This window comes from Balaenoptera musculus, chromosome 10 (assembly GCF_009873245.2).
Source record: "Balaenoptera musculus isolate JJ_BM4_2016_0621 chromosome 10, mBalMus1.pri.v3, whole genome shotgun sequence".
Taxonomy (NCBI): Eukaryota; Metazoa; Chordata; class Mammalia; order Artiodactyla; family Balaenopteridae; genus Balaenoptera; species Balaenoptera musculus.
In genome coordinates this window covers 43,756,803-43,774,104 of record NC_045794.1, presented here as the reverse complement: position 1 = coordinate 43,774,104, position 17,302 = coordinate 43,756,803, and the positions used below count along the sequence as shown (strand labels likewise).

Below are 17,302 nucleotides of genomic sequence, written 5' to 3'. Positions count from 1 at the left end.
AAATAGTAATACATAGTATTAGAATCACTTCCAACAAACCCAGTACTTCCTCCATCTGAATTAACACACGGCTGTGCTTAAAGCATTTATAACGCAGTTTTCTTTCAACAGCTTACAGTGACTACAGGGAAAAACACTGGTAAGGAATGAGGGTAAAATTCTTCTGGTTTACCATTAACTCCTGCATTTCCCGTTCTCAAACTTGATCTAGTAAAGAACATGCACTATCTCAAATTATTTACCATAAACATCATGAAGAAGACATAGAAAACAAGAACCAAAACCAAGTTAAATGCATTTTATTTTTAAAAAAATCCATTCACAAAATTGAATGATTAATTCAAGCTGCACAGCAGCTAATGACTACTGCATGGCAGTGAAAATGAAGTGCACAGTGGCTCAGATAAAGGTCCTCGTAAGGATGGTCCTGCAAAAAAGAAAAAAGTATATACATAAGTAGCTGAAAGATGCTACAATTATGTCCACTCTCTTTACTGAGAATCCCATTGTTTTAATAGCTTTTTGCTGGCTACAGTCTGTCAGATCAGATAATAGAAAACAAATTACGAGATCTTACTTTTTTAGTTCTGAGGCACAGCTTGCCGTTTTACTGTAGGAATACTAAGCACTGTTACTATATAAACACCTACCTTTTGGCCATGAGCTTGAACTGGAATTTTGTTTGTTAAGAGTTGCTAAGCCTGTGGTAGCACACTCCTCCCTAGAAAAGTAAACAGCCTTTAGAACTAGCTTTTCTCAGAGCCAAGTTCCATCTCAGGCTAAACCCTCCCACCTCCCACTAATGGTCCACCCACCCTCCCACCAGCATTCTGGGGAAGATTCTAATACATTACTTTGAGCCATTGTTTTAAGTTAATAGGTCAAAAGATAGGAAATATAGAAATTAAAGGGTAAGAATGTATCACTATACAAGTAATTAAAGTGCTCACTTCCTTCAGTTGGGAGCCACCAAGAATAGGGTGTCAACTTAAAAAGCAATTCATTTCCAGAAAAACCAAGTTCAGCTTAACTGGACTAGTTTTGGCTCAATATATTAAAGAAAATATGAGAGAAAGCTGGATTTTAGAGAGCTATATGGATGTAAGTAAAATCTGTTCTTACCTACCAGCATAGCAATAAAACCTTTTCTCCTGGTTCTGACTGCTAGGTCTAAGAGTCAGGTGTGCCTTACTCTTGTCTCCCTCCTTCCTTGCGATGGTCACTGAAACTTCACTCCCTCCTAGCTTTCATGGAGCGTGCCGTGGCCTGCCCCTGGCTTATCTGTACTCCACATACCACAAGTGTCTACTCTCAGCTGTAGAGTGTCTGACCTCGGAGCCATTCGCGCTATACTTGCTAGCAGTTCCTAGTAGCTGAACATCTCTCCTGGATCTTTAAAGGCATTGTCACGAATCCTGAGGTATCTGCAAACTCCCTCAATAGTTAAGGTTCCACCTGCCATTGCAAACTCAGCCAGTATCAAGCCCATGGAACTATTATCCACGCTTTCCCACCCACCTCCACCTCCCACCCAACCCCACCCAACCCCCTCCCCAAACTTCCAAGTAACACACCCATGGGATGGAATACACAGTCCTAGTGATAAACAAATTTCTATTCTACTAAGTACAATGGCACTGAAATTGAGGGTACCAAAGGGAGGGCTCAAAGGAAGCTATGTACAAATAACAATTAGATATTAAGTAAACTGTTATAAAGGTTTAGAAATCATTTTCTATACAATCAACATTTTAGAATGTTTGTGTCACCTTGTGCCGTATTTAAAGGAAAACTGCAGTTAGCGTGAATTAAAGTAGATAATATGGCTCACCATATCAACAAATTTTTATCTCCATACAGAAAATTACTAGTGTGTCAATCCATAAACCTATATAAAGACCCACCCAACCAGAACAAAAACCGCAGTTTTCCTTTAATGTAAACCTGTTTTTGTGTTAAGAGTAAGTTCCTTACTGGTACTGGTCAGTTTAAAAAGGTCTCCCCAAAACTTCTAATTTGTGGATTTATGGGGTGGCATTAGCCAGCATCTGGTTTCTATTCTCTGGCAGAGTTTTGAACTTGAATTGTGATAGAAGCATTCAACATTATCAGGGGTAGCGGGTAGGGAAGGTCCAAAGCTCTGCCAGTCCCAAATCCATACAGTTGTCATTCCATTCAAGAGGGTATTAAATTGTTTATTTATTACACATGATAATGGATGATACACAAGCTTCATTCCCATCTATATCTGGTACCATAATCCAATTTAGATATATTGCATAGGATGTGCCAACAATCATATTAATAATCAAAAAACTCCATGACTTTGCTTGGGTGACCCTTTTCACGGTGAACTCCAGGTCACAACGTAGTAACTGTCAGTTCAACTACACCAAGGTTTCGGAAGACAATAGCTTCTCCACCAAAGCAGGTTGTAAATAAATTTTGAATGGAACCTGGCATCACCCTGAAGGAATACTAACTTCACACTGTTGGGGTAGTTTACCAAAATGGCTTCAGAGTAGACTAACTTTACACAGCACATTTAAAAAAAAGACACATTTATTCAGCGTCATGATCAGACTATTACATTTAGCAATCAACAGCATGGGTGCAAAAAAAAAAAAAAAAAAAAAAAAATCTACATTAAAACCCTTTGTTGGAATGCTTTACACTTTCCACAGAACAGAAACTAAAATAACCTGTTATACAATTAGTCACAAATACAGTCCTCGAGTTTTTTTGCCCATACACATGAGTATTGTCTAAAACATGTCTTCTTTGTAGCAGCTAGGCCCTGCCACCACTGTGCTTGGCTGAGTTCACAAATCTGTTGTAACCTGTAGCTTCCCTGTCACTTCTCTGGCTCTCCTCTCCTGCTAAGCTTTGTTTCCTGTTGAACAATATGGAATAAAGTTGTTAATCTAAACATATTAACACTCAAGGCTACAATCCAATAGCAAGTTGTTTCCCACAAATTTTGCTGATCTGAATATTAACTTAATATCCACAATTTTATTGTAATTATAATGTTAACTATGTTTCACTGCTCAGCTACATTAGGGTTACTGTGTTCATTATCAATTACAAGAAAATTAAGTGGAAACAAAAAAAGGTGTTCACTTACCTGACAGTAATCAAAACCTTCTGCCACTGCCATAGCTACTGCTGCTGCTGGAACCACCATAGCCACCTAAGAACAAATTTGTTCCCTTAAGCTTTAAATGTATGAATAATAACGGTAATGCTTTTATATTTGGGGCTTTCATATTTGTATCGTATAAGTTCAAATTCACAAGTTTGGGCTCACATGATTTTCCTAACTGAACTACAAGTTACCACTTAAAATTTCCTCAAGATTTTAAATTGTCAGCTTTTTTTCTGCACCTGCATTGCCTAAAAGTCTAATATTTTCCTCAACAGTACTAGTTTAGCCCTCCAATACCACATATACACCATACCTTGGTTTCGGGGTTTGGCAAAGTATTGGCCTCCACCACCATAGGGGCCAGAACTTCTGCCTCCAAAGTTTCCTCCTTTCATGGGTCCAAAATTTGAAGATTGATTGTTGTAACTGCCAAAATCATTGTAGCTTCCACCACCTCCAAAATTGCTTCCTAAGAATGGAAAAGAGGGCCTTTATCTGTTACTCGGGGAAAATGAAAAATTCTGGTGTTCAAAGTAAAAAAGTTCCTTGATCTGCCTTGCTCCCAAAACTGGTGGCTCCAATGTTTATCTTTGTATTTTATCCTTTCTGGGCAAGGCATTCAGTTGAATAATCCAATAATTAAAAAAAAATTTACCCAACTCACCACAGTATAGCAAAATGATATATTCTCTTGCCTTGAAGACCTTTTACCCATCCAGGGGCACGGCAAACACATGCTGGATACATCAACTAAGTGCCTGAGACCCCAAGAGTTAAGACACTAAATCCTGCTAGAATCTAATCTAATTCCAATTGAAGACACCACTATCCACTTATCCATCTATCTATTGGGAGTGAGGCGGCCCCAGCTTAAAGCTAGGAGGAGGTAGCATTGCAAGCCCGTTAAAAAAGTACCATGCAGCGTTAACACACAAGCATCAAGTCCCCATATGGATAAACTCTAAAAGGCTAATCTAGCTATTGCACCAGTACTTGGATCACTGGATACCTACCACTACCACCGCCAAAGCCGCCTCCGCCTCCTCCGTTGTTATAGCTGTCACTCCCGCCATAGCCACTGCCCTGGTTTCCATAACCCTGTCCACCACTTCCATAGCCTCTGCTTCCTCCAGAGTAACCAGGGCCGCCTCCTCCATAACCACCTACAAGAATACAATTCTTCTCAATAAGACAAAAGTATTCAACAGTCAAATTCTGTGCTAGCATGACAGCTAAAAACCTGCTCACAACATGCTATTAGGTCAAAATTGAGCTTATCATGCACTAAAGTTTTAGTCTCTATTAGCCTATTCTAAAGGTTGCCAAAACTTTTTATCTGTAGTTCCTTAAATAAAACCAACAAAACTTACCATCATTACCAAATCCGTTATAGCCATCCCCACTGCCACCATATCCACCACCACCGCGGCTGCCACCAAAGCCACCTGGAGAAAAGCAGAATTAAAAAAAAAAAAAAAACAACAACAAAAAAACAGGTTTGAAGTATGTGGATCGCATACAAGTCACCCCCTTTTAAGTCTAAATTTTAGGCAGCATTAAATCAGTGAATTATTTCCGTATGCAAGACTAACTACCGGTTAGTGAGAAGCTGGAACTACATCTGGATTAAAATGTAACTTTGGATAAGTCATCTGGGGGTAATTATAATTTTACCATTAACTCTTATTAGTAAACTATAACCACACATACCTCGACCACTGAAGTTTCCTCCACGACCAAAGTTGTCATTCCCACCAAAACCACCTCCACGACCACCACCAAAGTTTCCAGAACCACTTCGACCTGAAGAGACAAATTTTAAGTGTTAGGCTGTACAAATTGGAATTACTCAAAATTATGTTTAAGATTTAATTAAGTAACAAACTCACCCCTTTGGCTGGATGAGGCACTAGCCATCTCTTGCTTAGATAGGGCTTTCCTTACTTCACAGTTGTGGCCATTCACAGTGTGGTATTTCTGAACTGAAAAAATTTTAAGACAAAGAAAACACCAACTCAGCATTTAGAATACAGCATGGATTTCAGAACCCTTAGCAAATGCCAGCCACCTGATACTTACTGACAATCTTGTCTACAGAGTCATGGTCATCAAAGGTTACAAAAGCAAAGCCTCTCTTTTTGCCACTGCCTCGATCAGTCATGATTTCAATCACTTCAATTTTCCCATACTGTTCAAAATAATCTCTTAGATGATGTTCCTCAGTGTCTTCTTTAATGCCACCAACAAAAATCTTCTTCACAGTTAAGTGGGCACCAGGTCTTTGAGAATCCTAACACGAAAAAAATTAAGTTAACTTATATTAACAAAACCTATCCACAAGTTAAGAATTTTAAGTTTGTTACACCCCCAAATGTTAAGTCCCCCTGGTGGCACACTTCCAAATGACTAAAGGAAGGGGGAAAAAAAGATCACTTACTTCTCTTGAGACGGCCCTCTTTGGTTCCACCACTCTTCCATCCACCTTGTGTGGCCTTGCATTCATGGCCGCATCCACCTCCTCCACAGTGGCATATGTGACAAACCCGAAGCCTCTGGAGCGCTTGGTGTTTGGATCCCTCATTACCTTTAATGTTTAATACGTGGTAAGCCCCCAGAAGCTACTGCCTTTTCTACCTTAAGTAAGGCAATAGGAGACTTTTTACCAACCCTTTGTCTGAAGCCCTTCGATTTCCCACTAACCATCTAAAGTTAATCTACCAATTGGGAGATTTTTAATCAGCTAAAGCCACACCTTACTTAAAACCATAATCCCATTAGCATTCAGACGGTAACTACAGCAAGCTAAGCCAGAGAAATCAAGGAGTTCTACGGTCCTTTGTCTCTTTCAAGTCTTACCACACAATCTGTGAGCGTTCCCCACTGCTCAAAATGGCTCCTCAGACTCTCATCGGTTGTTTCAAAGCTCAAACCTCCGATGAAGAGCTTCCGCAGCTGTTCGGGCTCTTTGGGTGACTATGAGTTGGGGGAAAAAAAGCGGTAAGTGGGGCTATAACGCAAAACACCTTCCAGTTACAAAAACCAAAACTAAAACTAGATAGCAACGTACGAAACACTTATTGTTCCTTCTGGTCGCAGCAAGCCACGTGCTTCTCCGCACTGGGGGAGGCGGTATGTTGGGTGCTGGGTGGGCCGAGAAGCGCCGAGCGCATGCGTCCCTCACTCCATTCGACGCACGCGCAACAAAAGGACTAGGAGGGAGGAGTACATCGCCAATATCGACTACAAATGCTCTTTAAGAAAGTCGCCCACTGAGACAAGGTAAAAAACAGATTGAATGTGCTTAAGAGTTTTGCAAGGTGGACCGAGCCTGCGTGATAGCTAAGGGTTGCAGGACGGCAACCTCATGGCGAAGAGGACAAAATGGCGACCTCAACTTAGGGAGGGGTAGGCCCTGGCAGCGACCGAAGAACTGCTGAACCGGCTGGGGCAAGCAGCCAAACTAGGCCGAACCCTACTGAACTCAGGAAGGCGCGAGAAAGAAAATTTAGCTAGAAAGAGCATCTTACTCACCTCTGACTTAGACATGACGGCAGTGGACGGGGGGAGACGTCAACGATGCTCACTCGGCGGCGTCCACGGGCAGAAAGAAGTAATCTACCGAACGTATCTGCCAGCCTACCTTCGGCCTCGCTCTTTTATCCCGCCTCCTCGCTTTCAGCATTGGTAGACTCCGCCCCTGAGTAGCTCTGATTGGATATTTGAAATTGCTTCCCCCTACTATTGGTCTCTTGTACTGCAGTGCTGTGTAACGTCATCCGTTTGGGCGTTCTACGCAGTCTCCACCCCTCGGGGGGGGGTCTATGGGTTCCCGAGTAATATTATTCTTAACTAGTCTGATTGGCTAGTCAACCATTCATGTTTGAATGCATTTAGGGTAACTAGATAACTTTTTAATTCTCTATGCTACTAATTTTATGTTCAGCTCATCTGGCAAACCATGATTAATACTATGTATCAGAAAAGTAGTTAGCCTGTAACAATTTTTGTTTTTGGCAGCGACTGCCTGCTGAGCGCATGTGTAGTAAAATGGCGCGTTTACGCAGGCGCGTTAAGAAGTTCCGCCTGGCGCTTGGAACACGTGAAATGGCGGGCAGGAGACAGCGGCGAACCTAAGGCGCCTGCGTAGTGGCGGGAGTTGGGCCCCTTTTTGCGCAGGCGTAATGGGCGGGGAAAGGGTCCAGTCCCAGGATTGGTCGCGCAGGCGCAGGGAAGGATCCGTTTTGGCGGGCGGTTGGCGTTGCGCAGAACGCGGCGGCAGCGGCGGCCTGTGGTCCGGCCTCACCACCGAGGAACAGGGGAGACGTTAGCGTGTGTGATCGGTCTCGATCCCGGGTAAGTGGCGGACAGTCTTGCCTACGCATACGAGGTCTTGAACCGACTCCAGTTGGCCCCGTTATTGTGTGAAATGAATGGACCGCGGGGTGGGGGCTAGTGAAGGGGGAGCGGTAGGTCCACCCAACCAATGGAAGAACAGGGGCGGGATGTTTTAATCCCCGTAGTTTCTGTGGAGCTTTGCAGCCGAAGAGTTTGACTGGCGAGTGAATAGGCCAATTGGGTCCGCCTTTAGCTGCCGACTGACCGGTCCTTGGGCCATCGGTATGTGGGAGGCGGGCTTTCTCGTCCTGAGCAGCGGCTCACTGAGCCAATGAGCACGAAGCGCGCGGTAGGTTGGGCTCCTCCAAGAGGCAGCGGTTTGACTCCAATGGGGGATGCGGCAGTTGGGCGGTTAAATGGATGGACCAAATCTGGAGCCAGTAGGCGGACAGCTTACGGAGAGCGCTCGGGCTGACCGTCCAATCAGCGCTCCAAAAGAGGGAGGTCTTAGATTTGGGGATGCAAGGATGGGGAGTCACTGCCTGCGATGGCGCGAGGGGGTGGGTATTTTATTCACAATGACTTGAACGAAGCCGTTGGGTCTCTAGGCCACACACTTCTCTGGTAGGGAACCTGTAAGTTTGCTACTGTATTTCTCGAGTTTGGCTTTATTTCCCCATTTAGGTACATCCCACCATCCAGCAATGTTTAGGTTTTGGGGGGGGGGGGGAACAAGGGAGGTCTTTTGACTTTGAGAACTCGCTTCTTTAGAAAGACTGACTTGAAATGTTAGAGCGAATAGGATAAATCTTTGTATTGTTGTGGAAAGGTACGCAAGAAAAATCAACATAATAGTAATAATGCATATTTTCACGGACAAAGAGATTTGTAAATCCACAGAAAAAGTTTTGGAAAGCTACATACCAAAGCGTGTCACCTCTAGGGATACAGTGGGATGGAGACAGGTCCGATCTCCAATGTTTAAGTCTTTGCAGGGATAATAATTTGTGATTCAAGTTAAATTTAAAAGCCAATTGTTTTTGTGTTTTCAGTTATAAGCAAGTACTTCTCAACACCTCCTTACTCCTTACACCTCAAAAAAGTTCTATTTTTCCATTAAGAACTAAGGTGATCCTCTGTTTAAAAATACAAATTTTAAAAAGGTAGCTTTTTTTGAGTACTTAGTATTGATACCTGCTAGGCATTATGCTAAATGCTTTGCAAGCATTGTCCATGTCCCCAATGCCTTTATCTTAGGCTCTTCTCTGTGGAACTTTTCTCTCCATGTATTATCTCTTTCTTTACACCATTACAGATCTCCTAAGCCCTTTCTGCTGTTCCATTGAGGATATCTGGATTTGGATAAAAAGGAGGTTGCTTAAGGAGGATGATACTTAGGGTGTTGGAGAAAGGAGGACTCATCCATCACCTGGGTTATTTTTTTGCCTTTTGATTATATTTCCTTCAAAGTATTTTATATGCAGTTCATATCCTGTTAGTAATGCCAATTCTTATCAGTCCAGTGTATTTTAGTAAAACAAATTTTCATTGCATATTGGCTGTATCAGACTCTACACTGCTCTATTATTTACTGATTTATTTAGTGTCAAGAGAAAAATGTTTAAATACTGTAATAAGTTGAAATACATATGAAGTTTTCTTATGAGTAGAGACCTTTCTGACATTGTACAAAAGGAAGATGATTTTAGATGAGCTTATCGTGAACCAGAGGAGAGATTTTCATGTTCTCTGGCACTTACAAAAGGAAAACCTATTTTGTATTTGCTTCTGAACTATTCGTAGGTATGCTAATAATGCAGCTACTTAGTTTATAAGAACTAAAGTGAAATAGATTAAGGGTATCTGTCCCTAATTTATTTAGGTTTGAAAGGAATACAATCTTGATCTACTACAGGGTTTCTCAAGCTCAGCACTATTGATATTTTGAGCCTGATATTTTGAGTCTTCCCCCCACACCCCCACTTGTGACAATCAAAATGTCACCAAATTTCCTGGGAGGGAGGGGTGCAAAATCTCCACTTGAAAACCATTGATCTGAAATGACAGATGGTAGAGTTGATTATCTTGTCAAAATCTGTTATTTTGCCAATTGGAATTTAGAGGGAGAAGATGGGTGAAGTGTTTAGGAAGTGTCCTTTGGTAAATGGATCACTAAATCCTCATGATTATCTCTTCAGATATAGCGTGATCATTGTTTGATTGGATAAAAGCAAAATTTCATTAAGGTTTTTACCATTTCTTACAATTTGAACGTTGATTGCATCTTGTGTGTGTTTGGCTTCCTAAAATAATGGCAAATATGTTTTTGAAGAAGGTAGACTTTGCTTCAGATGCTTATTATATTCTCATTTGACTTAATCCTGTTTCCTTTAAAGTTTCATTATGCAAATAAATGTGCAAAGCACTCTGACATTTTCTTTTTTTTAAATAAATTTATTTATTTATTTTTGGCTGTGTTGGGTCTTTGTTGCTGCACGCGGGCTTTCTCTAGTTGCGGCTAGCGGAGGTTACTCTTCGTTGCGGTGTGTGGGCTTCTCATTGCGGTGGCTTCTCTTGTTGCGGAGCACGGGCTCTAGGCACACCGGCTTCAGTAGTTGCAGCACGCAGGCTCAATAGTTGTGGCTTACGGGCTCTAGAGCACAGGCTCAGTAGTTGTGGCGCACGGGCTCAGTTGCTCCAGGCATGTGGGATTTTCCCGGACCAGGGATCGAACCCGTGTCCCCTGCATTGGCAGGCGGATTCTCAACCACTGCGCCACCAGGGAAGCCCCTCTCTGACATTTCCTTATCTACAGTACTCTATTTCATTTTCTTAAAAGCACAGGTCGATTGCTGCTGATCTGATTTTTCAGTTGTGTAGAGACCCGTACACTGGGAGAAAAGAAATACTGACTGAAAGATAGGTAACCAAATCATGCCACCCTAGATTACTCTGAATAGATTCATCTCATCTCCAGCCCCACCTACTTGGCTGTAATCAGTGACCCCTTATTTGATGTTTTTTTTTTAATTTTTTTCTATTTTTTAATTAATTAATTTATTTTTTGGCTGCACTGGGTCTTTGTTGCTGGGCACGGGCTTTCTCTAGTTGCAGCGAGCAGGGGCTACTCTTCATTGTAGTGCTCGGGCTTCTCATTGTGGTGGCTTCTCTTGTTGCAGAGCACAGGCTCTAGGCGCACGGGCTTCAGTAGTTGTGGCACGTGGGCTCAGTAGTTGTGGCTCACGGGCTCTAGAGCGCAGGCTCGGTAGTTGTGGCACATGGGCTTCGTTGCTCCACGGCATGTGGGATCTTCCCGGACCAGGGCTCCAACCCATGTCCCCTGACTTGGCAGGCGGATTCTTAACCACTGTGCCACCAGGGAAGTCCCTATTTGATGTTTTTAATGGTATATTTTAATTTGAAAAATATCAGGACTGGAAGCTAGACTTTTTGGTTTACTGTGGTGTGCAAATAAAAGTTGTTTGTTTTATTGGAAATTCTCTTACAGTGTCATAGTTAATAGGTCTGATAAACATTTCTTTTTGGTGGGTAATTTTTCATTGAAATTCTGAGACTATCACATTGAAAATCCTAGGTTTAGACTTTTATTTCTTGCCTTTAGAGAACCTGGTTTGGTTGTTAATTTGTTCCTCTCTGTTAACAATATAAAATGCTGAGCCTTTGTTATAAAGATTAAATTTCAGGCACTTGCACTTAGAATTTAGAAGCATATTATTGCATCCAAACATGAAATGATTATTCACTAAAAGGGAAAATAACACATCTTCACTGGTCTGTCTGAAATACAGTAAGTAGAAAGCTTCTGTCTGGGCAGGAGGTGAGCAAGATGATAATTGGGGAAAGAGAAAGAAAGAACATACCTCTGAAGTGACTGGATTTTTATATTATCTAGGGAAGTTCTGGTGATTTTCAGTGCCCTTGACAGTACCTCTGGAAAAGAGAGAAAGGTATCCAGGGTACAAAGGTTTCTGAGGAAGACTACTATTTTTTGCTTTTATCAAGGTATTTTATTTAACCACATAGCATGATTTATATATCTTATTGAAATAGCCCATTTAACATCCCCTGGTAAAGCATTTTTTCTTGTCCTTTTACTTGGTCTATTTTTATTTCCGTTTACCTTACGTGAAATTGGGCCTAAATGCTCTGGATGTTGATTTAAAAAGCAATAAATTACAGTGTGAGATATCACAACTGACTTAGTATGGCTGATATTTACACATTGTTATCTATGAACTTGGACTCTGGGCAGTTGTCTTTTTTCCCTGACATAAACTTTGATTTTCCTTCCCTCCTTGTAGAGGATGGCTTTAGCTGATCATCGTACTAATGGGAAGGAGTCCAGGTCATCCTGAGAAGAGTTGGCTTGTGCAGAGTCCAGGACGCAGATTTGTTGGATTTCTGTCAGCCACTCGAAGCCACGTGTTCATTTCTGATGACAACTTTACACTTGTGTTGGCAGAACACCCACAGTGACAACTGTTGCTCATGTTTAGTCTGTTCGGGAGCTCTACCAGCTAGCATGTTTGGGGGAAGACCTACACTGTTCTTGTTAGAAGCTGTGTAAATATTAGATCTTTCTGAATTTATCTTCTCAGATCTGCCATAATTTTAGATAAATTGCATCCTGTGATCGCCTCAACTTACTCTTTGAAATGAAAGATTAAAGGGTTTAGGCATTCTTTGGGTCATTTAAAGTACAATTCTTTTTGCGTCAGTAATTGGTTTTATATATGTCCGGTTTATGATTTTTAAAATTTTATTTCCCCTGTGTCTTGGTTTCTTGTGGCTGCAATTACCACAAACCTGGTGGCTTCAAACAACAGGAATTTATTCTCTCGCAATTCTGGAGGCCAGAAGTCTGCAATCAAGGTGTTGAGCCCATTCTGGAGGCCCTATGGGAGAGTCCCTTTCTTGCCTTTCCAGCTTCTGGTGGTTGTCAGTTTTCCTTGGCTTATGGCCTCATCTCTCCCTGCTCTGTCTTCATGTTGCCTTCTCTGTGTGTCTGTCTCAGAACTCCTGCCTCTCTTAAAAAGATACATGTGATTGCACTTAAGGCCCACTGATAATCCAGGATAAATTTCTCCTTTCACATCTTTAAATCACATCTTTTGCCATGTAAAGTATATATTCACAGGCTTGAGGGATTAGGTCACGGATAACTTTTGGAGGGCTATCATTCAGACTGTTATACCCTGGTTCTCTAACCCCTATGCAAATAAATTTTACCTAATTCAAAAAAGGAAAGGTTATTTTTAAAAATGAGGGGCAGCTGGGGGCAGGGGAAGGCTCAGGAGACCCAAGTGAGCCATTTGCTCTCTTCAGTCCTTAGTTTCTTTTTTCTTTTTGGCTGTGTTGGGTCTTTGTTGCTGCACACGGGCTTTCTCTAGTTGTCGCAAGCGGGGGCTACACTTTGTTGCGGTGCGTGGGCTTCTCATTGCGGTGGCTTCTTGTTCCAGTGCGTGGGCTTCAGTAGTTGTGGCCCACAGGCTCTAGAGCGCAGGCTCAGTAGTTGTGGCGCATGGGCTTAGACGCTCTGTGACATGTGGGATCTTCCCGGACCAGGGATCAAACCCGTGTCCCCTGCATTGGCAGGTGGATTCTTAACTACTGTGCCACCAGGGAAATCCCAGTCCTTAGTTTCTTATATGGAAGAAATTGGATAGGTGAGAACTAATAGCCCTCTAGACCTAAGACTTTTATGAAGTGACTCCTAAATTGTCTTGGAGTTTATTTTTGAAGTTAATTTTAAATGCAAATCAAGAACTCATTCTTATATTTTGGGCCAGTGTAGTCCACTGGTGGTTTTGCCTAGGACTTGAGGGACAGAAGACTTTGTTGGCTGCTTGTCAACTTCTCAGGGTGTTAACACAGGATAACAAACTGTACTTGTTAATTGTGTGTGATTTTCTAAAAAGAATGTAATGGACTAGCTGGACCACTTTTCACTCATTCTAATGAGGCTGTGAACTGTGTAGTATGGATTTCCTATCCAGTAAGAATAGTTCATCAAATTTAAACACTTAAAATCAATTATACCTCAATTTAAAATTATTTTTAAAGAGAGGGGAGTAAGCAGAATATAAAAAAAAAAATAGCACTGACAGATTTTTTCTAACTGAAAATAGGTCATGGACCTAGTTTTAAAATTTTTCACATGCAGTCTTTTTTTTTTAACCAGTTGGCACGCCGGATCTTAGTTTCCTGACCAGGGATTGAACCCGTGCCCCCTGCAGTGGAAGTGCGGATTCTTAACCACTGGACCACCAGGGAAGTCCCAACATGCAGTCTTATTCTTTAGACTTACCAAGTGCCTGTTGCATTGTGTTTCATTGCTAGGAAGGACACCAGAAAGCATAGGATTGAGATGGTGTCATTGAAAGGCCTACTTTAAGATCAAGTTTCATAACACACTCATTATTTATTTCTTCCATGGAGAGGAGGAACCAAATTGAATTCAAGTATTTCTCTGATTGTAATCTACAATTCTTAGAATAAAGCAAGTTCATATCTGAGACAGCAGGCATAATTATGTTGGAATAAAATGTCCTCTGCTAAAGAGGTCAGCCAATAGGCTGGGAAATCTATCTTAAGTTTGGTTTCTGAGGCAAATCCTTGAACTCCTTGTGCCTTGTTTCTCATCCCTAAATCATTAAGACTCACTTACTACCTCACAGGGAGTTGTGGAGGGTAATATACTGCTAATTTGTTCAGTGTTTCACAACAATAAATTATATCTAGGAATCTGATGAAACATAGGCAACCCTCATTTATATGTGTAGTTGGAGACAAGCATAGATGAAACTTAGAGATAGTTCAACAAATTCATTAAAGTTATTTTTAACATCCAACATTTTACCTTCTGTTTCCTGTATATTTTGCGAAGTGTTTTCTTGTTCTTTTTCCGTAACAGACATGAGGTAGGTAGGGCAAATAGCTAACACTAGGTTAGATGATAAAAGGATCAATTCATCAAGAGGACACAATAATTCTAAATTTTACACAACTAATAGTAAGTGTCAAAGTACAAGAAAGAAAAACAATAGAACTAAATAATAGACATCTGCAATTATGCTGGAGACTTCAACACCCTCTTTTAATTAAAAAAAAACAATAGAACTGAAATAGTAGATATCTGCAATTATATTGAAGATTTCAACACCCTTTTTCCGTAATTAATAGAACAAGTAGACAGAAAGTCAGTACGGAATAGACTTGAACAACACTATCAACCAGCCTGATGTAATTGACATTCATAGGATATTCCATCCAACAGTAGCAGAATACACATTTTTTTCAAGTGTACGGGAACATTTATCAAGACAGACCATCTTCTGTCATAAAACAAATCTCAAAATTAAAAGGATTTGATCATACAAAGTATGTTTTCTGGCCATAATGGAATTAAATTAGAAATCAGTAACTGAAAGACATCTGGAAGATCCCCAAATATTTGAAACTAAACACACTTCTAAGTAACCCATGGATCAAAGAAGAGATCACACACAGAAAATTAGAAAATATTTTGAACTGAATAAAAATGATGACGTCAAAATTTATGAGATATAGCCAAGGCAGTGCTTAGAGGAAAATTTATAATATTAAATGCTTTAATTAAAAAGGCAGAAAGATCTAGAGTCTGTTTCTATCTTAAGAACCTAGAAAAAGAAGGGATAAGAGTGATGGTGTTTAAGGGTACAAACTTGTAACAAGTAGTAAATAACCCTAAAGACCTAATGCATGGTATAGTGAATATGGACAATAATATTGTACTGCAATTATGTAACATAAATATCACTACATTGTCCACCATATTACAATACACAAATGTATCAAAGTAACACACTGTACACCTTAAACTTACAGTGTTACGTGTCAAATTTATTCAATTAAAAAAAGAAAAAGCAAATTAAACCCAAAGTAAGCAGAAGAAAGGAAATAGTGAAGGTAAAAGCAGTAAGTAGTTGGTGAAGTATAAGACAAAACCAGTAGAGAAAAATCAATGAAACTGAAAGTTGGTTTTTTGAGATGATAAATAAAATTAACGAGCAAGTCTGATCAGGGGGAAAACGTCACAAATTACTAATATCAGGAATAAGAGAAGGGCTATCACTACTGATCCTACAGACAGTGAAAGGGTAATAAGGGAGTATTCTGAACAACTATGCCAATACATTCAATGTCTAAGGTAAAATGAATGGCTTCCTTGAAAGACAAACTACCAGAGCTCACTTCAGAAGAAATTCAGAACCTCACTAGCCCTATATGTATCAAGGATAATGGAATTTGTAGTTAACAGCCTCCCCACAAAGAAAACTCCAGGTCTAGATGGCTTCACAGGTGAATTTTCCCAACTTCTACAGAAGAAATAATATCAAATTCTACACAGACTGTTCCAGAAAATAGAAGAGGAGGAAACACCTACGTGTTCATTATTTTTAACTTCATCTACTATTAACTTCCCTGCTTTATATATATATATATTTTTTTTAAATAAATTTATTTATTTATTTATGGCTGTGTTGGGTCTTCGTTGCTGCGCACGGGCTTTCTCTCTAGTTGCGGCGAGCGGGGGGCTGCTCTTCGTTGCGGTGCACGGGTTCTAGGGTGCACGGGCTTCAGTAGTTGTGGCTCGCGGGCTCTAGAGCGCAGGCTCAGTAGTTGCGGTGCATGGGCTTAGTTGCTCCGCGGCATGTGGGATCTTCCCGGAGCAGGGCTCGAACCTGTGTCCCCTGCATTGGCAGGCGGATTCTTAACCACTGCGCCACCAGGGAAGCCCCTGCTTTATATTTTTAAAAGTGTTTAGCTTTTTTACCCCCACAGCAGACCTATGAGATAAGTGGGGCAAATAGCTAACACCCTTAAAGTTAAGTGAACTGTCCAGTTCAACCTTTCAGTGATCTAGTTGGGATAGGACCCACATCTCCTTACTCCTAGTCCTGATATTGCCACTGTTAACTAGCTACCCCTTTAGTAGCTTTTCTGTAGTAACCTTTGGGGATGGTGCTAACCAGTGCTGACTTAACTAAGGAGAATCTTAAAATCCTTAGTCCTTAAGTTGAAGACTGGGCTAGACTCACTGCTTATGCAATGCTTGACACCTACTTGGCCCTCAATAAATGTCCCATAACCAATTTTAGAGCAAGGATCAGTATTACTGTATCATCCTTTTGGCATAGGATCTGAATTGGGATGATGGTTGGAAGCTGGACAAAAAGAGAGTCAGAAACATCTGATTTGGCTGGCATAAGCAATGTGTCAGAGTGCTCAGTGGAAGAGCTGGGTGGTCTGAGATTGGCCCATCCCTTTAGCTGTTTATCTGATGGCCTTTCTTTGCATTTAACTATCAAGATATCTGAAGTGTAGAGCACACTTTTATGATATTGTGGCATAGTAACTCACACTTAAATGTCAATAGAGACGCTTGCAGAGATGTACAAGGTTCAATAATTTCTGGTGTAGGTTTGTTTCTCCTGTCATCACCCATTATGTATTTTTTTACAGCTTTTAAATTGCCACAGAGAGAAATTGGTCAGGATCATAATAGATGGCCAAGGAGCTGCCAAGGATACCGTTGTATGGGATGGGAAAAAGTTCAATACTGGCTTGATTTTATTTATCTAAATTGTAGGCTATGACTTCAATATAATTCATGTTGCTAATACACCAAGGTAATGGCAGAGCACAAAACTATGCCATATGTTGAAGGAATGCTCTCTTTTACTCCTGAAGTTTTGCAGTCTGAGATATCTTTCTTATTCCAATTATATAAAAACTCCTTTTTTGTCAGGATGTATT

General features: G+C 40.9%; 2 protein-coding genes across 9 annotated transcripts in view; one reads left to right on the top strand and one right to left on the bottom strand.

Moving 5' to 3' along the window:
* Window positions 1-283: 283 nt before the first annotated feature.
* Window positions 284-6,805, bottom strand: HNRNPA1 (heterogeneous nuclear ribonucleoprotein A1). Of its 6 annotated transcripts, none has more exons than XR_005021554.1 (12): window positions 6,680-6,805; window positions 6,005-6,121; window positions 5,586-5,732; window positions 5,228-5,438; window positions 5,038-5,130; window positions 4,859-4,951; window positions 4,519-4,593; window positions 4,162-4,311; window positions 3,462-3,617; window positions 3,128-3,193; window positions 651-721; window positions 284-427 (listed from the first exon to the last, which is right to left on the bottom strand). XR_005021554.1 is itself a non-coding variant. In XM_036866642.1 (12 exons), exons 4-11 carry the CDS (start codon window positions 5,727-5,729, stop codon window positions 3,138-3,140), a joined length of 978 nt encoding a protein of 325 aa, XP_036722537.1. In that variant the 5' UTR covers window positions 5,730-5,732; window positions 6,005-6,121; window positions 6,216-6,417; window positions 6,680-6,786; the 3' UTR covers window positions 2,545-2,893; window positions 3,128-3,137. The 6 variants fall into 6 exon arrangements, 4 of the variants coding, with proteins under 4 accessions (XP_036722536.1, XP_036722538.1, XP_036722537.1 ...); XM_036866642.1 differs by lacking the exons at window positions 284-427; window positions 651-721 and adding exons at window positions 2,545-2,893; window positions 6,216-6,417 and having other exon boundaries at window positions 6,680-6,786; XR_005021555.1 differs by lacking the exon at window positions 4,162-4,311.
* CBX5 (chromobox 5) overlaps window positions 6,341-17,302 on the top strand; it is a 36,455-nt gene continuing 25,493 nt past the window's right edge. Inside the window, exons 1-2 of one of the 3 annotated variants that reach the window (XM_036866646.1) lie at window positions 7,357-7,501; window positions 11,806-11,907. The gene's annotated coding sequence lies outside the window, so the exon portion shown is untranslated. Of the gene's footprint in view, window positions 6,428-7,346; window positions 7,502-11,805; window positions 11,908-17,302 lie in introns of those variants that run through there. The other 2 variants (XM_036866647.1, XM_036866644.1) reach the window with 2 other exon arrangements.